Raw genomic sequence first — 21,307 nt, forward strand, 5'->3', positions numbered from 1 at the left:
GAAGAAATTTGATTTGCATTCAGGAACCGATATCAATATGGCAAATGGTTAAAATGGAGTAGGCTGAGGAGGTGATGGATCTGGTGGTGGTGTAAATATGTATGTCATGGGCGTAGCCGGGGAAATAGAGGAGACCATGACCAATGATCTTTTCGAGGGGTAGAATGTAAAGGCTGACAGAGGAGGACCAAGCACAGAATTCTGTGGAATGCCTCGGATGAGCAGGAGACGCATTGCAGTTACTGATAAAAAAAAAAAAAAAATTGCAGTTGCAAAGATATGATTTAAATCAGGAAAGGCGTTAGCGCCATGTGCTGTTAGGAAGAATGCATGCTCTATAGGGTTTATGTCTTTTGTCTTAATCAAGGTGACTTGGGTGATTACCTTTTTGTTTTTCAACAAAAATGAAATATAATAAAATCGAGTGGCGCTCCGATCCATCAGCCACGGTTTGTGATTGTATGATTACCGTGGAAAAATACATTATCAGCATAAGTCAAAGTCAAAGTCTACTTTATTGTCAATTTCTTCACATGTCAAGACACACAAAGAGATTGAAATTACGTTTCCCACTATCCCACGGTGACAAGACATATTACACAATATACATACAAGTAAACAGCACAAAAAGTAAAGACAAGAAGGCACAAACAATGAACAAATAAGAGCGATGAATAAATAATAAATGAACAAATAACATAAATATATCGATCAATGCCTTTCAGTATCAATCACAAGGAAAGATCACCTGCATCTCATGCTTTTCATCCTGTAGCCATATCAAGGGTAGAGACTCTCGTGCGCAGTGTAATTTCCCCATACCATAACACTGCACATCACAGATAAATTATTCATAATATGTATAATATATATATAATTGATGTTGTTTTTAGTCTGATTAATTAGTTGAAAAATGACACCAGATTAACCAATTAAACTTTTTTTTAAATTATTGAAATCACAATTAGTGAGCAGCTCTAAAAAAAATTTAATAAAAGTGAAGCTAATCCATGGGATCGGTATCGCCAATCTCAGTCAAGATCAGAATTGAGAGGATAAAACCCTGATCAGAACACCCCTAATAAAAATATTTAAAAACATATAAAAGATGACCTGCAGTGAATCGTCGACTGGTGAAAATATAAAGGGGAAATCAAAATGAAATCAAACAATGGAACATCATCAAACCATGATAAGGAAACAGGAAAGTTGTGTGCTGGCAGATCGGCATAATGAGCTATAGATCAGAAGATGTGAAAGCAGGCGGTGGGTTGAATAACAGGTGGGTGGAAGCAATGGGGAATTACGCTGCTTTTATCTACAACTCCTCAGAAATGGATTGCTTTGCTTCATCTCTTCACCAAATTGGTCTGATAACGTCAACATGTCAAATACATGTTTATTTTGCTTCATAATGCTTGAGATCCACTTTCAAAAGTTTGCACTTTCAGTCTCCAAAACTTTGTTACAATGTTGAGGGTGTATAAAGTGTTGGGGAGGCGGGGCTGAGAGAAAAGGTTAAATTTACAGACGATCTTTAATCAAAAGCCAACTCTACAATCCACTGTGCAAAAACAAAAGACTACTGCAGCAAATGCATGAGTCGCTTTGCTACCAAGAATCACTTCACTTCTATATGTTCTCACAAAATGGCAATTAAAAGTCCATCCTCAACATTCGTAGACAATTTTTACAAAAGACAATGATGTATAGCACCTTATTGCTGGGACCAAGGCAAGCATCATCTTCCATTAGTGAGCTTTGGCCCATCCCACAACCCTTCATGGCAGAATGTAACATAATCTATTCTGCAAACCTCATCTGGCAGGGAAAGCCTCTAGATCTTGTTATAAGCTCAGAAAGGATCGTGGGCACACCATTTATACATGCTGCATAGAAGCCCTGCGGATGGAAAAGGAATTACTCCTGCTTGCTATTGCCTCAGAATAAAAACAGCTTTAATTGTTACACTCTTGCTGTTTTGGGGTGTCCCTTGACTTTTGACCAATAAAACTGAAAAATATAGTCACTTGATTAATAATGTGGCACAATGTTTCATGTGGACTTGCATGACTATGGTCATATTCAAAAAACAGGAATGCGTGCACTCTCCATTGTGATTGCCCTACTTTTCCCTGTCATGTGTGCCGCTCAGTCAGAGAGCGTGGCAAACGCACTTAGGCTGAGCCCTCATTCACTCACAGCCCCGATGAGGGTTACTTTTCTCTGCCTTTGATTCCACTTCTTGAATTGCAAAAAAGAAAGAAAATGTTCAAACAGTATTCCAAAGAGCAGCTGCACGCAACTATACATCTGAACATAAAACAGGTTCTTTTCATATCATCAATCTTGCATTCATCAAGCTTTAGTGTAGATTAATTTCAACATGATACTGATATGCATGATTTATGGCTTGGCAATGCTGCCCTACAGTGGCAACAGAGTAGAATCACTCTTTGTTAGGCGACACCACAAAGATGAGAAACAGACAGTGAAACAATGACAGTCTGAACAAAATGAACCGCAATACATTGCCCAAGAGACTGTAGCATTCTTAAAATAATCAACTCCATGCTGAGAATATGTCCCAGACACAGAGCAGCTTTTCATCTCACATCATTTTCCTATTTTTCTTCAAAACGCACAATTACTCAGTGGCTGCCGTGTAAGTCAATATAACATATTGTTTCATGGTTGAGTCCAAATGACAAATACTTTGCAACAATTTCCAGAGAAGTAACTAACACTGGCGATCCATCAAGGGCAAAAATGTTCTCCTTCATGCGTATCTATCTATCTATCTATCTATCTATCTATCTATCTATCTGTCTGTCTATCTATCTATCTATCTATCTATCTATCTATCTATCTATCTATCTATCTATCTATCTATCTATCTATCTATCTATCTATCTATCTATCTATCTATCTATCTATCTATCTATCTATCTATCTATCTATCTATCTATCTATCTATCTATCTATCTAAATTTCACTCACACCAGAGGTTTGCATTAGTTCCCCATACATATAACTTTTGTTACTGCCACACATACAGTAACATAAAACAAGCTGCCAAAAATGATAATTAGCACAGTGAAGGCCTGCACAAAAACATGCATGGCATCAGTTCCCACTCTAGCGTGTTCACACTCATGTAATAGACAATAAATCAAAGATGTGTTCACAAATATTTTTTCCATGTCACTATGAATAACAAACACGGGACTGGGAAGTTCTCACAGCAGTTAAACGCGTTGCAGTAACACAATAAATCCATTTGATGTCGCCTCATCACTGCCTCAGATGCTCCTAATTTAACAATCTCTTGACTGATCTACATACCAGAGAGATGAGGGGGCGGGGCCTACAATGTCACTACAAAGACTGAAAGACGTTCGCAGCTAGCTGCCGCTGCCGCCGCTGCTGCTGCTGCTGCCGCTCCTGCACCTATGAGTCTCCACGCAAATAAATAGCTGCGGTTGACTATGCCGAGTTGAAGCGCATCTGACTGGCGCCCTGTCCAATAATGGCACTCGATGGTTTCACGGGAAAGGCGATGCCCACAAGTGAGACCTGCACATGCAGCGCAAACTGCCGGAATCGGAGCAGCCGCGTCGTCTTCCTCGGATTGTTTCTCCTGTCACTCTCCCTACACGCGGTCACGCTTGTGTGCTACTTGGACCTGCGCTCCGAGGTCAAAAGGGAAATAATCCACCAGAAGCGAGACTCCTTGCTGACACTGGCGGGGAGCGACCCGGGCAACACGGCGTCTGAGGTATTCCCACCAGACCCCCCGCGGTTCGAACCTGCAGATGATCCCGAGGTAAATTCTAACTAGCAATTTCTTTAGGTGCACTCACAGTTTAGTTGTTTTTTTTGGTGTGTGTGTGTTGTTTTTTTTTTTTTTTTTTTTGTGAGTTGTCATTGGCATTTTTCTTTCTTTTTTTCTGTAAATGTTATGAGAAAATTGCACAGTTGTAATTTCGGTGGGCAACCTTGACACTGCTGCAGCTTGGAAACATACTTTACGAGTACTCATTTGGACCTGGAACAGGTTCCCTTGGAGTCTGATTTCTGCTGTGCGCAAGACAGACACAAAATTGAACACCAGCCTCTCTGTGGCACTGGCGGTAAATCAAGTTGACAACATTGGAAATACAGTAATCCCTCGTTTGTTGCGGATAATTGGTTCCAAAACCACCCCGCGATAAGTGAAATCCGCGAAGTAGGGTCACCCCACTCATCTGTACATTTTTTGTGTCAATAAATGTATATGAAACCATTTAGGTGCATATGTTATTATTAGAACATTAAATAATAGTTTCAAACATGTAAAAAGTAGATTAACAGTATGAATAAGATACAGAAAATATTGTATAAACATTGAAAACATAAATATTATATGCGTGTGTGTAGGTGTGTGTGTGTAACATGTAGATTGACGTTCCGTTGTTAACGTTGGTTAAACAGGGACCTCTAGTGGTCACAAATTACCATAGCAGCGCTATGCGCATTTTGTAGATGTATATGTAGATGTAGCTAAAGTATACATACTGGAAATATGATTTTAGGACTCTTATTATTATAACAACTCTTTATAACATGGTACAATACTGTAAATATGTTTTCAGAAGTCTTTTATTATAACAACTTCTTTTATAACAAAGAAAAACACTGCAAATATGTTTTTAGAACTCTTATTCTAACTATTTTTGGCTGGAAAAAATCCAGGATGCAGTGAAGCCACGATAAACGAACCGCAAAGTAGCGAGGGATCACTGTAATGTTAATACAAATGATCAGGTCCGGTTTCGAAGTGTCTCAATGTAAGATCAACAGGGCTGGCCATTTGGCAAACAAGGCAGATGCCCAGTGGGTCAGCTTTATCTGGGGTCAATGTGATGTTATTTACAGTATGTATTATTATTATTTTTTCTTCATTTCACCCTAAGAGGCCTGCCCAAAATTTTGAGGGGGCAGCCATTAATCCATTATCAATTATATACAGTGAACTGAACCAATCAACATCAGTGGCAGAGCTACATAGTTGCAGAGTACAGCAGACGAACAAGTTGTTTGAGTAGATTGGATAGATTAGTCTATCTAATGATTAGATCGGTGTCATTTTTTAACTTGCAGTTTTTTAACAGTGATTGGCGCCAAAATCCTGATTGTGTAAGTTGGACTGCACTCTGACTTGATTCTAGCTGAATCAAGTCATATTCAAGCGCAGGTGCGTTGCTTCCAAAGTTCCTCCTAACTAAATAAATTGATGGAGAACCTTCAGATTGGCTTCGCATTGAAGATCAAGTCAAAGTGCGGGAGCAGCTGGTTAGCCAAATAAACATATCACCTACGAGCAGGTGCAGAGCCCAAGGCTTGATGTGCATTCATTGACACTTAGATGAGTCACTTGGGACTGAGGCCAGCTCCACCTTACATTTTTCCTCTAGAGACAGCAGTCAGTTTAATGTTCATTATGTGGTCAATAGCTTGAGAAACAACACCACTTGTGGCATTTTACTCTCTTTGATACTGCATACCTCCATTGTTAGTGGTTGTGGAACCTTTTCACACCGACCAAAACTGCCATTTAAGCTGTCGAGACATGGCAGTTCTCAACAGGGGCCTATGGTAGAATGTTACCATGGAGTATAATAGTTAGCCTGATGATTCAATGCAAGGGACGAAAGCAAACAACTGAAATACCCTTATGCCTGACAGTGCAGACAAAGAATGTGACGACCTTAACTTTATTAACAAATGAGTTGTCAATGTCCTTTTCATTTCCAAATGTTCAGAACCTGTCATTTTAATGCCAACGTCGTTGAGACAAATACATGCCATAGCAGTTGTGCATGGGTCAAATAAACTAAAATGAAATCTGCAGTTGCGGTCAGAGTGCACACTAATCTCTAGCACCAACATTACCAAATATTGTTCATGCTAATGCGTGTGTTAGTTTTGTAAAATATTCCTTATTTGAATGACAAAGCTGAGACTCTTTAGTGAGTCTTAGTGTCTTTCGGAAAGTCCATTTTCGAAAGGAGAGGTTTCCTTGGCTGAATCAGAGAAGATGGGCTTGGTATTCAGTCCAGATGGGGTCGTTTCATGAGGTAAAAAACTGTAGCCCAGCTGTAAATATTTAACCGCGCTGTGATGCTGTCCTCTCCAGATGTCTGCATTAAACAACTCTGATTACACATCCCACAGTTTACATAGTTGGAGAAACAGGAGCATGTGGCGTTTGGATGCAGCTGCCGCACTTGTTAGCTTTTTAGACTTTTTCTTTGAAGAATCTTCTCTGGAGGCTGAAACATTATTCATTGTGGATTTTTCACTCAGGTCTTCATCAAAGGCATTTCAGCAGTATCGCAAAAGTTTCAAATGTAGATAGATACGCAACAAGAGATGAGTATATTTGAGAACCTCTAACTTGCCGGACATAAGACATGTTGGCTGTATTGTATGTTGCAGCTCAGCAGTTAGTTAGGTTGTCAGTTACCCATGACGCCAATAAGGGCAGGTTGTACGGAAAATGTACAAAAGCATTTATAAGTACCGTAATTTTCGGACTATAAGTCGCGTGTTTTTTCATAGTTTGGGTGGGGGGGCGACTTATACTGAGGAGCGACTTATATGTGAATTCTTTCAAAAATAAAAAATAAATAAACAGTGAAACCGCGATAAACGAACCGCGATGTAGCAAGGGATTACTGTAATTTGAATTTCAAGTGATGTCAGCGCGACGTGGCGGTTGTTTACATAAAGGACAAAGATTCGATCACGGGATGACGAAGGGCCCCACGTACTACTGGCATCATTAGCAGCTTTGTTTGTAAGTGACACGGAGGACGAAGAGTTTGAAAGATTTAATGATTTGGAGTGATACAGAAGGTTTGAAAAACTATTATGGCTCCTACGCACGCCCGGTCCTACTCTACGGAGCTCTCTTTCACTTCCGTGGATGGAAGTCTGGGGCCGGCGCTCGTCCAGGTGGCTGTCCGAGGACAGTTGATGGGGCTCGGACATGGCTTATACGCACGCCCGGTCCTACTCTACGGAGCTCTCTTTCACCTCCGTGGATGGAAGTCGGGGGCCGGTGCTCGGTCGGGTGGCTGACCGGGGACGATGGATGGGGCTCGGACATGGCTTTTACGCACGCCCGGTCCTATTCTATGGAGCTCTCTTCCACCTCCGTGGCTGGAAGTGCCACCTCCAGGGATGGAAGTCCACGCCGCCACCCGCCTGGAAGTCAACGCCTGTGCTTGGGGCCGTGTTGCGGTAAACTATTTATGTTATAGTTACTATTTCATATATTTTATTTCGTTTAGCAACTTGTATATGGTTTTATTGTTACAGTTCAGTAGTTGTTGGCTCGTTGAACTCTTGTTTTGTTAAATAAAGAGCCGTTTACCAAACCCACGTCTTTCCTTGTACCTTGTTAACGCTACAATATAGTTATATTCTAGATCTGTGGAATAACGACGAGGCTGACGTCAGAGCGCACGCGCGGTTTTGTTGACAAAGGACGAGTAATTTGATCGATGGATTTAATGATTTGGAGTGACACAGGTTTGATAATATTATTGCTTATATAATAGTTATTTGATATATAATTTATATATCGTTATATGGGCCTGTGGAATATTATTTAATATTTTGAAGTGCAAGCGCCGCGCACCCATTGTTGACATAAAGGACGATCGATGGATTTAATGAATTGGAGTGACACAGATGGTTTTAGAAATGTGTTATTTATGTAATATGCATCCATTTTCTGTACCGTTTAGTCCCCACGGGGGTCGAGGGTGTGCTGGAGCCTATCCCAGCCGTCATCGGGCAGTAGGCGGGGGACACCCTGAACCCGTTGCCAGCCAATCGCAGGGCACACAGACAAACAACCATTCGCACTCACACTCACACCTAGGGACAATTTGGAGTGCTCAATCGGCCTACCAAGCATGTTTTTGGGATGTGGGAGGAAACCAGAGTGCCCGGAGAAAACCCACGTGGGCCCGGGGAGAACATGCAAACTCCACACAGGGAGGGCCGGAGGTGGAATCGAACCCGCACCCTCCTAACTGTGAGGCGGACGTGCTACCCAGTGCGACACCGAGCCACCTATTTAGGTAATAGTTATTTGAATAATTCTGAATGTTACGTCTGGCCCATTCTCAGCTCTTTGTTTGTGTTTATGTCACGTTAGCTTACCTATCGTTTAGCCTGCTGTTGCTCGTTTGTCTGTTCCTGGTGTTGGATTTTGTCGAATAAATGTCCCCCAAATTGCGACTTATACTCCGGAGCGACTTATATATGTGTTTTTTTCACGTTATTGTACATTTTATGGCTAATGCGACCTATATTCCGGAGCAACTTTTAGTCCGAAAATTACGGTAGTGTTATGGCACTATTTGGCCAGTAGCACAGCTGACTTGGACAAGTAGCGAGTACAACCAGAACAAGTATCTAGCGAATCGCAGAGATTTCCCATCCAGAACATAGCTTGTTATGACTACATTGATGCAGGTTGGCATCACTCTCAAACCTCTGTATCATTCTAAGATGCGTAGTAATGTCCTATTTTACGGTTATCTGTTTAGTTTAGAAACCCGGAAAATACCAATATATATTTTCAAACGCATTCATTCCACTTGAACAAAATCCCAAATTGTACTTCGACAGCAAAGGTGATTAAATTTCACATTTTGAATAGATCCTCTTTTTATCTATGTTGGTCATGGATTCTGTATGAAGCTATACACATGAACCAACTTGTCGTTACATAATGATTTTGGTCATGTGATCTCACAATGAACACAAACACCACCCTCCCTTCAACAGACCCAGGTAGTATGTCCTTCGATAACAATCCCAGCTGTTGAGCAGACTTGCCCAATTCACAACAGTAAAGTGTTTATCCTGACTACGTCTTCCTCTGAAGTTTAGGGATATTTGAATTTGAAGAAGAATTCTACAAATATTCTACATCAGGACCTTCTCACTTTTCTAATTACTTTTAGGACATTTAGTCTGAGTTTTAGGACTTGTACTTCCCGTATCTCACAACAAATGTATGCATTTTTTTTCTGCTCAGATGTTTGCTTTCAAAGTCCTGCACAAAACAGATGTTAAAACATCTGGAGTCCTGTCAGCAGTTATGAAAATGTCAGCTTGGTGGGGCACCAAGTCCAGCGTACATGCTGTGGCGGTACCCGGGTGGGCTGTCACCAGCATCTAATTTATTGTAAAAGGGAGCCTCCAATATCAGGGATTAATCAGTAGACTCATAAAAGAACCAGGCTTCTTACATGAAGCTGCAACCTTGTGGGAAAGATGGTAGCAGTATTGTCAATATGTGCAATTTTAGGAAGGACTTCATAGCTTCCCATCTTTATATCGTCCATTTTATGTAGACGCGATCTTAGGAATCAAAACTGTTGTCTTAACTCAGCCCCAAGTCTTCAAGACCATTGTTCCAGCCAAAGAATATCAGACACATTACATATTAATCTGATCATACTGTAAGAAGCTACAAAAGGCCGCTTGTCATGTTGCAAACTGAAAGACTCACGATGCCTGTCAAGACTTCAGAATATGCCTTAAGTTTCCATTGCCACAGTTGTTGACATAATGTGAGGTGTGAGATGGCGCACCTTTGGTCTGTAGGGCCCATTATTCGAATTATGGAGGTTTGACAACTCCTTATGTAGGATTTAGCCTTTTACGGCTCTGGCGCACAAATTTCTTCAACAATATGCATCGAGTGCATGCTGTCAATGCAACACTGATGAGCACCTATTGGTTTTTACTCTGCATCTGGTTCTCGTAACTCAATTTTACCTTGACTTTTCAACTGCAATTCTGTGGTCTGATTTCTCCACTATACTACAGTTTTGGATAATAACCTCTGGAATTCAACATGAGGGCATTAAGAGTGAGACCACATTGAGGTTTAATAGTTGTGTTTCCCTCTGACAGTCAGTTTAAAATGTTTATGAATTCCAGTAGTTGGGGGGAAAAATGAAGGGAAAACACAAACAGTTGCTTACTTTGTTTATACAAATCTTGTGATCATAAAATACACGTCCCCAGGGTGATTGAAATTTAGTCATATCCTCACAGAACAACAGGGAATCGTGTCTTTGACCCACACCAGCAACCACTTCGCTTTGCAGATTTGAAAGTCTTCTAATTATTAGCATTTTCTCCCCGTTTTGAAAAAGAATGGCTTACTCAATAGTTGGCACTTGGCTTGCATACCAACACATTGTCTTCCTGATTTACTGTAACGCTGCATTCCTTTGAAGAGTACAAAGGCTATAAATGTTCTAATGAAGTTGTTCTCATGAAATCATTTCATGTTACTTCATCAAAAACATCAGTTCTACCTTAGTAGCAGCCTGGCAGATACTGTAGCTTGTTTGTTTTTTGGGCATTGGGCTGCAGCTTCATCTCGGGCCAAAACCTTCATGTGGAATGATGATGTTTGGCTGTCAGAACAGACGAAAGTTTAATGCCATATGCCTGAACACACACCCACACTTCTTTGAGAGGTCCCTCGTGCCAACAGCTGTAGTGGAGATGTGGGTCTCCAACACCTGTGTACCAAATGAAAAGCAAACATCTGGGGGATTTTGTGACGATAAACCATAGTAGCCACAAGGGCTAGGCAGTTAATCGAAATGTAATTGCGATTTGGATTTTTGGATTCCCTCAATCTTAAAAACATTATAATCAAAGGAAAACCATTGTGCCGATTGACACGGTGTGTTCCCAACCATCTTACTTGTGTAATTGGTGTGTGTGATTCTGCCCTCCCTGAACAAGCTTAGAACAGTTTAATGACACCCCAGTTAGAGTTTACTGTAAAACTAAACACAAATATTTACACAGGTTGTATATTTAAATGCATCGCTGGTGCTAAGGCTAAAGTCAATGCAAAATCTCATTGACAAGCTAACAAGAAATTAGCATCGATTTCTTGGCATGTTATTCCTTCAAATAAAGACTATTTGCACACGAATGCTGTAGGAACACATACATACAACAAAATTCAAAGCACATTTTCTTACCAACCTGTGAAAACCGAGTTATATTAATAGAGCTCAATCGCAGCTATGTTCTTTTACTCTTTTGGTCTCATATAAGTGTGTACTCCACAAGCGGACAACAGGAGTGTCGCCGTGGCAGCCAGTATTTATTTATGCATTTTATTGCTATTATTTTAATATAATATTTTACTTTGTTATTCATTTGTGATTTGAATGTGTGCAAGGATGGAATGCAGCAGCAGAATGAAAATGCAGGAGTATTCCATGTGATGTTTACAAGATCATTTTGGACTTGACAAAGAGAATAGAGTGTTTAAGAATAAAGCATTAAATGTTCAGGGGTGGATTGGCATGAGTCTATGATGGTAGTTTTGAGTAATTGAACAAACACATTTTTATGAATCGTGATTTCAAAATCAATCACAAATAATTATGATTATTAGTTTTTCCTTAATCGCCGAATCTTAATACTGTTCCACCGGCCTGAAATGCTCAGAAGGTTAGACATGTATGTTAGCTGGTCATAACAGCAGACAGAGCAAGTAAGATTCCTTTCAAGAGTTCACAGGTTTGGAAGGACCTACTTTCATCTGTTTCTACTCTAATCTGTTTGACTTTTTTTTTTTATTCAATCAGTTAAGCCTTATGTTCATATCAATAAAGTTATGTTGCATAGTTGCTTGGATGCTTTGCACTATGATGTAAAACAGCAGAGGGTGGAATTAATAAATGCCCAGCCATATTACTGATCAAATGGGCCACTGAATTGAAACACAAAGTAAAGGTGAGTTACAATATCAAAGTTGCCCATCAGCCTGTCAACATTTCCTTTGGTACCTTTGGAATGAGTGTCACTACTCATTCCATATTTTTCCATTACTTTTTGTAAATCCCCGAATTATTTTTAATTTCTTTAGAGATGTCCTGTGAATTTGATTGATAACATGAACGACTTGATTCTATTTCAGCTCAGTTATTTTTCTATTGTGTGAACTAATAATGATTTCAGATTGCAGTCATGCGCCTTGGAATTTTCTTTTGTTCTGGAAAGAAAACTTGTGAAATGTCCAGTTTTACTGGAGACATAATCAGACTAGCTCTTTCTACTGGTATTGGCTAGCAGTTGCAAAGCATTATTATATTATTAGAATGGTTGTGATTCCAAGGGTTCTCGTTGTTTGTACAGACAGGTTTCTTTGTGACTGAGAGACCTCCAAAGCTTAATGTAAAACATTCTCTGAAAAGAGGACCACCTTGCTGGTACTACATTTTGAAGGATCCGGAAATTCCTCTTGGCAGTATTCAATTAAATAGCTTGCTCATTGAAATCAATCTGTTTGAGGATCCCTCCTTGACATCAACATGCATCACTGAACTACTGTGAGGTGCATCTGTTTTCTTAATATGGTGTTGCTCTGCGGAAAACCATTAAAAAAAAGGAGATTCTGAAAGGTCTTCCAGCTTGGAGGACACATTTCTCTTCTTTGAGATCGTGTTAACTAGAATTATGTTCACTTCACTCAGAGCCAAATGACAAAATGATACAGAGTTATGTACAACCCTTTGAACTAAGTTAAGATGCTGCACGTGTCCTGGCTTTTAGGATGTCCATAGCATATTCTCCAAGCAGATGTTCAGCCTCTCAGTCTTTATGCTGATAAAGTGTGACTGGAGTCTTGCCTGATCATTGGGTGGTCATGTTGTGTTAGCAGTGTGGAAAAAAAATTTCCTTTTTGGTTCTACTTTTCTACTGAATCCTTTAGGCTGCAGCAGCTCAATCTGTAAAGATTCAGCTCTTAGAGCACGGCTTTGAGAACAGAAAGAGGAATGTTTAAGACTCACTATGGACTTGGGGAAAAAAAAGTTGTGACTTGCTACTGATAAAAATAATTAACAGGTTGTTCTGTAACCAGAACTGAACTCCAAAGCTAAACTCAAAAGATTCCGCAAGTTGATTTTGTCTAAAAGTGTCAACACACAAGTCCGCACCATCGAGCATTCACGGGACTGTGGGTCGAGGAGACCCAGAGAGCAACAAGGCATGTTCGCTTGTGAGAACACACTCCCCACTGGTTTTCTTCTTGTAAAAGATGCTCTCACACCAACTACGTCAGTCCTTTCATTGACTCACTTTAGTCCATTCAGGCTATAACTGCAGGCATGGAACCAGGTGCCATGTGAATGGGCAATGATCTCAGACTAAACACAATTCATGTCCTCCTTTTGAAAAAGAGCGTGAGTTTCACAGCCTTCCTGACAAAGCGGATGTGTAGTGCGTCTAAACGATAGACAAAGGTGGCTTGAGTTACAGGATATCTTACAGACCCAGTGGAAATAACTTGGCAATACACCAATGTCCTCACTCCCACCATCCTTTTTGTACAAACTAAATCTGAAGAATGGAAACGCTAAAATTCACACGAATGCAGTAAGTTGGTCAGGATCTATGCAGTGCTTGTTTTCTTTTCTTGGTACCCCAACTTTTTGCAGCATTACACAATACGGCAAGATGTTGCTAACATTCGAGCCTACTCACAAATTTGAATGGTGACGAACAAACACTGCTCAACCGTAACATCTTAATTATAATCCTCTTAAATCCGTAGATACATCAAAGTGTTATTTTAGAATAAAATGTTGATTGTAGAACTTAGATAACAGGAAATAATTTGTGTTGATTTTTTTCATTCCTAGGGGCAGTTACCACACAGAAACAGAGACATCGTTGCCACAGAAGATAACAGAGGCATAACTCAAAGGGAGAAAAGAAGTCCTGGCAAGCAACTAGAAACGGGTATGTGCTATTCCAGCGTTTGCCTGTTGTATTTCATCGTCGTAATTTCTCAAAACTTTTTTTTTTTACTATGGATAAAACAGCAAATGCACCTGCAGCTTTTGCAAGCTAGATGGTTATTGTCAGATGAATGTTTCCTCTGACTTAATGTTTCTTTGGAGATGATTCAGTAGTGTAAATAAGAAGCTGATGTACAGTTTTATGGCTTTTAAATATTAGAAACAGATTGTTAGTGGGTTCTCAATGTTTTTTTTACGGAATAAAACTGCTGTACCACGTTTGTTACTGGGATTATGCAGCATGCAAGCAAATAGAATGGGACTGATTATGACTTGGATGCTAGCAAAGCAAAGAGTTTCACGGATAGATTTCACCACAGACAACCCTTTCATAAAATATCACATCCCCAAGACGTCTCTAGGAGATTTCCATTGAGCAATTAGGCTCCATGTTATCGTTTCAGTAAATATGATATAGGAAAAAGCAGAGTTTTGAAGAATATGCACGTTTCTAATCAAGCATGCAATCATTTAAAAAGGCGGTCATCATCTGAGACTCTAGTGGCTTTCCTAAATCCGGTGTAACCGATTCATCATAATCGATGGCACGACAGCAAACCACATGGGCTGATACATTTGAATTAGCTGTCGTAGTTTTTTTTTGGTTTAGAATGTTAGCTATGCAGATAAAAAAAAAAAAAAAAAAATAGCAAACCCTTTGAAGTTTCATGAGAGAAAGCAACAAGTGCTACATGATCACAAGGCATTCCGACGTCTGTGGCGTGACACTGAATACTTGGGAGGAGGGGAGTTGGTGATTGTGTTTAATTTAGAAGAAAAAACTCACCTCTGAGACTTTATACATAAATCAGTAAAGTCTCGAGCCTCTAAAGACTAATCATTCCCAGCTCTCTCCGCTGCTCATACTAGACAGACAAAGGCATTTCTAATACCAGCCTTAGAAGTGTGTATTTGTGTGTGTGCGCGTCAATGTGTGTTCTCTGCCCTCCTAACGGGCACCAGATTTCAGATAGGGCTGCTCGTTAAGAAAAATCTATGCGGATGCATCCAGTCATGTAGCCAGAGGAGAAACACTGGCCATATGTTCACAAGGGACTCAAACTGTGAGGTTTTAAGGTTAAATGGCCTTTGTAGTTGTAATGACATGGTAAACACAAGAGCAGCAAGACTGCCTTTTGAAAAGAATACTTCATCTACACAACCCCCCCAAAAAAAAGCATGCTCACGCTACTTTTGCGCACTGACATAGATGCCCCACCGTCATCTACAAGCACACATATGCGCATGGCCTGTAAAATAAAGACACAAACGCCCATGCACATTCACACACTTTCATCTGCATTCTCCATCTGGGCTTAATTCAAAGAAAAGGATTTTGGCAGGATAAAGTATCTCTCTAATGATCTTCTCCAGTTCCATTGCCTGTGAATGCTTAAGGCACTTGTTCATACAGATGAGGTGAAACCACACTTACAAATTGCTACACTAGACAAACCCACAGGACTAACTTGAGTGCTCAGTGTCCAATGTGTCGACATTGAGAGGATACCAACGTGGAATATACTCTATAAAGTCTTGAAATGAAATTTAAGATAATAGTTGGCCAAAAGAGGTTTTCAACCTTATTCGTTTTGTTTTTCTTTTCTTTTCCAGACTCAACAGGAAAAGAGAAAAGGAAAGAGAAGAAAAAAGGTAATCAAATATTCAGATAGAGAATGCTGAGTATTCTGTTATCCACGGAGGGTTGAAGTTAGGGAGATTAGAATATACCATAATTTCCGTACTATAAGCCGCACCGGACTATAAACCGCACCAGCTAAAATTCGGGGATATTTTAGTTTTTTTCTTACATAAACCGCACCAGACTATAAACCGCACGTGCACACGAGTTTTTTACAAAGAAAGACAGTACACAGAAAGCCTTTTTAAAGTTTGAATAACATACTTTAACATGTCTTTCTAAACATTGCCTGTGACACAGCAGTAGTACCGCAGCAACACAGAAGTGTGCACGCGAGTTATTAACAAAGAAAGACTGGACACAGAAAGCTTTTTTAAAGTTTTAATAACATACCTTAACATTTCTTTCCAAACACTGCCTGTGACGCGGCAGTAATACCGCAGCAACACGGAAGTAACACAGCACTAATAGGGTTTGATTAAATAAAACATACCGGTAAAAGTCACTGAGACGCGGCGGTAACAGCAGCAACACGGTAGCACAGCACTAACAGGGCTGATCAAAAAAACATACTAGTAAAAGTAAAATAAAGAGCTTCATCGTCTTCATGTTCCTCCTGTGCACTGAAACCATCGAAGTCTTCCTCAGTGTCCGATTGGAATAGCATTAGATATCCTTCGCCTCACACTTTCTCAGTCTCTCTTTCGTCGTCGCTTTTATGCATTTCTTCGAGTGTGATGAGGGTGTGTTCATGCTAATCTTACTCATGCACAAAGCGCTAAATTACATTAAACTAGCACGTATAGCTCCAGAGTAGACGGGACCACGAAATAAAGAAAAGGGTGCCGCAACACAATGTCATCAACATCGACTGCCTTTAGCTTAAAAGCGGCATCATATGCATTTCTTTTATCCCCCATAATGACGGTTTGTGTATAAAAGCTTCCTTTCAGTAATGTCCGTCTTGATCGCGTTCTGCGTGATGCGCGAAATGTTCAAAACACAAATTAACACGTCTTCTTCGGCGCATTATCTCTTCTTCGTCTGTCTTGCTCTTGCTTCCTGCTAGAGCGCCCCCTGGAGGCCGTAAAAATCCATAAATACACCGCGCCGCCATTTAAGCCTCAGGGTTCAAAGTAACCTTCTGAATAAAATGCATTAAAAGTTCACATTCATTACAACTTGTTTTTGGTGAGCAAAATGTCAGAAGAATTTAATTTAAATGCTGATTGATTGGGTTTTAATACAATGCAGATGGTCCAAACAGCGCCACTGTAATCTCTTGAGTCACATGGCAGACTAAGAGAAAGGGTTTAGAGTACAGGTGTCAAACTCAAGGCCCGGGGGCCAGATACGGCCCGCCACATCATTCTATGTGGCCTGTGAAGACAAATTGTGCATCAAATTCGTGTGTCATTACTAGAATTGCAAATTGTCTTCACTTTTAATAATATCTTTTTTTAAAAATATTTGACCAGTTTTTACTCGTCTGATTTGAAAATGAGTTATTTGTCAGTTTGTTTTGTAGCTTTTACTGTATATAATATGAGGTGCTCATACATTTATTTGGGTTGACAGTCATAATGGTCCTCCGAAAGAAGCTATGACTATAATGCGGCCCACGAAAGAAATTAGTTTGACAACCCTGGTTTAGAGCCCTTTGACGCAGGTCACCTAGCGTGCATTCCTACTAAAGCTCATAATAGTCACAAGCAAGACAGCCAGAATAAGCAGCAGTCATAGTAGTGTTTCAAAATAGTATTTTTGTTGTTTTTTTTCTTCAAGATACCGCACAACAGTGGTCCACAGCCTTTTTACGAGTGTATAAAAGTGATCAAGTCATCACAAAAATCACGAAAAAAATCTTATATAAGCCGCACCTGACTATAAGCCGCAGGGTTCAAAATTTTGGAAAAAAGTCGCGGCATATAGTCCGGAAATTACGGTAGATCCAGTTTTTTTGGATCAAGGTCACAGTAAAGTTCTAAAGCTAAATCTTAAGTCACCAAGATGTCTTCTATATGTGCTTTTGATGAGCAACACTGGTCCAGTTTTTTTTTTTTTATCATAATACCGATCCAATACTAACCATGTTCCTAAACTCTCAGTAATCCAGATTCCACACACCATAAACAAATCCCTGAGTGTGCACCTTATTTTGTGTTGTGCAGATTGTCATAGGCCTTCAAGATCATCACTGTCAAATAACAGACCTGCCATTTGCCAATCAATTTGCATTCTATGTCCTTAGGCAAAAAAAGACCAATACCAGGCCCCCCTGGTCCTCCCGGCCCCCCAGGCCCTCAGGGCCCACCGGGAATCCCTGGAATCCCAGGGATTCCAGGAAGCAATGCTGTGGGTCCCGCAGGACCACCCGGGCCCCCTGGGCCACAGGGGCTTCCAGGCACTCAAGGCCCAGCAGGTACCAAGTTCAAAAGAGAAAATGACTGGTTACTATACGACAAGAGTCCAAACTCAAGTATTGGGTCTGTTCTTGGATTACACTGCATGAGCCGGCACGTAGCCACGTTCCCACGCTTGAAGGGGGCTCAAGTTGTCCAAATGAATAAACTCATCGCCTTAACAGTGAGAACTTGTAATGCAGGATGTCAAACACTGTGTGGGACTCCGGGGATTGCTCTGTAGTCTGTCATTGCTTGTTTTGATTGAGTCACAATGGTGTCATCTTTTCTTACACTGCAGCGGTATGGGCCCAAATACCATCATGTCATTCTTTTTTTGTTGCAGGAGTTCCTGATAGGATGAAAACAAGAGAATTCCAGGTAGAGTGTGTCACCTACATAAAATACAGTTAGATCCCACGCAACACTGTGAGGTGAACATCTGTGTGTCCTCGTCAATGACATGACATTTTTACTTTTCAGCCTGCAGTGGTCCATTTGCAAGGGCAGGAAACAACCATTCAAGTGAGAGAAGGTGGGTTAGCTCGTGTTGTAGTAGATGATAATCATTGTGTTATAGTGGAGAACACACCCAATTATGTGGAGGTGTTTCTGATAAGTACCAGATGTGTCAAACTCATTTTGCCGCAGGCTACATCGTGTTTTACTCAGACGGCCATTATGATTGTTACGATGATCACTTTATATTGTCACTTATACAGGGCTAACGAGTTTTAAAATCAGAAGCCGGTAAATTGTTTGGGGTTATTTTTTCAATTTATTTTGAGCGTTTGGTGAAAAAAACTAATTGCAAGAGCTCATCTCAGTTTTGTTATAAAGTGAAGACAATTTGCAAGAAACGTAAATTGCCTTCGCCGCCATATAAATGATGTGAGCCAGATCTGGCCCCCCGGCCTTGAGTTTGACAACCAGACCCTCTTATGGAAGTATTTTTTCGTACCATGACAGTGTCAGTCTAAAGAGATCATAGTCTTTGTGAAAAAACATTTTTTTCTAAGAAACTCTTGTCAATGAACTCCACTCATTTGTTCTTGTTTTGCCATGTCATGTTTAGATCTTTCTGAAGGCATCCTCAGGAACTGGAAGACGGTGTCCATCCATCACCGTATTTTTAAAATGCACTCTCGCTCTGGAGAGCTAGAGGTGCTATTGGATGGTGTCTACTTCATTTATAGTCAGGTAGAAGTGAGTACGGTCCTTGACGAAACTCTTATAATTCAGTGGTCACTTTCAATATTCAAACCCTGTTTCCTTTTCTTAAACATACATTTCTGAATTGTATTCTTCCATCCATGTACAATGTTTTTAAGGGAAGCTCATGTCAACTATTCAACTAGCCAGACTGTTTCAGCTGGACCAAATATATCTTGCTCGGGGGGCACCGTCGCAGTCTTTCATGAAATGTATCTCTTCCCTTTTCACCAGGTGTACTACCTCAACTTCACAGACATCGCCAGCTACGAAGTGATGGTGGACTCCAACCCGTTTCTCCGCTGCACTTGCAGCATTGAGACAGGCCAGCGCAAGTTCAACACCTGCTACACAGCTGGGGTGAGCCTGCTACGTGCAGGCCAGAGAATATCCATTCGCATAGTATATGAGGACACGCTCATCAGTATGACCAACCACACCACTTTCCTGGGAAGTGTCAGACTCGGAGAGGTGCCATCTGCTGGACAGAATTGATAAATGCTAACGTCATCGCAAGGGTGTCTGGATTTAAAGACAAGGCTAGATCTGTGTCTACAGGCTTCCAGTCTTTCCCAATGAGATCCTGCCAGGAAAACACTGGCACCGAGTGGGGTGATGAAAGCGAGGATATCTCGAGCTCACTATTGCAACCCCGTAGAAAAGATGATGTTACGGACTGCTCTGCTTGTGCTTCCACTGATTCATTGGCCTTGATGAGCTGAATGTGTGTTTGCTCATCAAACAAGTGTCACTATTTATAGTCGCTCTTCTCATTCTCTCTTAAGAACAACAAAGGATACTGCTCAAACAGGAATTTTAAACCTACAATTAAATGCTGTTGATTGATAATCTTGTATGTCCAAAAAGCACATTGTCTTATTAAGTAAATTAACTATATGAACACCCACTTGTGGTTTGCCATAAACCACAATAGTTTCAAGTAGTTTTTTTTTATAAAATCCACACAACTGGAGTCAATAAGTATTCAGAGCAACAGCACTATATATTTTGCGCACATTTTGCACTACAATATCCCTGCAGAATATCAGTGATATGTTTTGTGACAGTGCTATTGTTATCGTATGAATGCATACATTATGGAAAAATAATTTTGTTTATACATCTATGTACATATTGTATATAAAAATGGGATATACTTTTGTAAATTGAGTTGATTGGATTAAACTGTTTTGTTTTGCCTAAACGATGTCATTAATGTTTGAGCACCCTGCGGTTACTGATTCATAAGTTTTCCTACCTTTCGCTCATGTCGAATCATCTGGCATTAAAGTTGATGTACTGAGAGGGATTCTTCATCCTTAAAATATGGTGTTCCCTTTGCATTTTCATCGTGCACTGGAGAGTTTCTTCATAAATTAGTGCCGTTTAGAAGCATTTCTAGGCAAGGAAATAATATTTATGCTTCCTGGTACGCATACAGTACATCTGGTGTTTGAAAAATATTTTGGTCACTGACGCTAAATAAAACTATAAAAGCATCCAAATGTATGTTGAAATAGGCAAGAGAGCATATTAATGATTGGACACAATAAGGGAAAACTATTCTCACAGCTTTGTCGCTAATTGAGTCAAGATGGATGCTGTCGAGTTAAAACGTTAATAACGATCCAGACAGTGAGGAAATAAAATGTTCTCTAAATTCTTTATTTTCCTTGGGAATTCCTGCGTCCAAACTGCTCTCTACTCTACTCTGTAATATCCTCAGAGGCTAAATCAAGAAGAACAGGCAGAGCTGTTTCTGATAGTAGAGTAGAGCCATTACCTGAATTAGTGAAATAGAAATGGCAATGCGGAAAAAGACAGATATTGCATAAACATAACTCAGGATTCTTCATAATTTAAAGGTAGAGGCCCCACAACACTTGTGACGAGTTCAACAGTTGCTTGGACTACAGATGTGCAGTGCACTTCAAGTCAAGAGAAGGCTCCCTTGATAACAGCTAGATGAAGAATCAAAGAATTTGCATTTGATAGCCGATCCTGAGAGCGCTCAACGCATAGTCCAAATAGGTGTCAATGCGAGTGAAATGGCTCACTTAGCTGTGAAACAGATCCAAAGCATCAGGAGAAATCCAAGCACACCAAATCTATAATCGGGAAGGAATGCGTTGGCTAGTACA

General features: G+C 40.4%; 1 protein-coding gene across 2 annotated transcripts; it reads left to right on the forward strand.

Moving 5' to 3' along the window:
* Positions 1-3,362: 3,362 nt before the first annotated feature.
* On the forward strand, positions 3,363-20,370 carry eda (ectodysplasin A). Of its 2 annotated transcripts, none has more exons than XM_049733336.2 (8): positions 3,363-3,826; positions 13,752-13,851; positions 15,525-15,563; positions 17,804-17,974; positions 18,301-18,335; positions 18,438-18,489; positions 19,030-19,160; positions 19,401-20,370. In XM_049733336.2, exons 1-8 carry the CDS (start codon positions 3,530-3,532, stop codon positions 19,659-19,661), a joined length of 1,086 nt encoding a protein of 361 aa, XP_049589293.1. In that variant the 5' UTR covers positions 3,363-3,529; the 3' UTR covers positions 19,662-20,370. The 2 variants fall into 2 exon arrangements, with proteins under 2 accessions (XP_049589293.1, XP_049589302.1); XM_049733345.2 differs by having other exon boundaries at positions 3,364-3,826; positions 19,030-19,154.
* Positions 20,371-21,307: the final 937 nt, after the last annotated feature.

This window comes from Syngnathus scovelli, chromosome 1 (assembly GCF_024217435.2).
Source record: "Syngnathus scovelli strain Florida chromosome 1, RoL_Ssco_1.2, whole genome shotgun sequence".
In the NCBI taxonomy this organism is placed as follows: domain Eukaryota; kingdom Metazoa; phylum Chordata; class Actinopteri; order Syngnathiformes; family Syngnathidae; genus Syngnathus; species Syngnathus scovelli.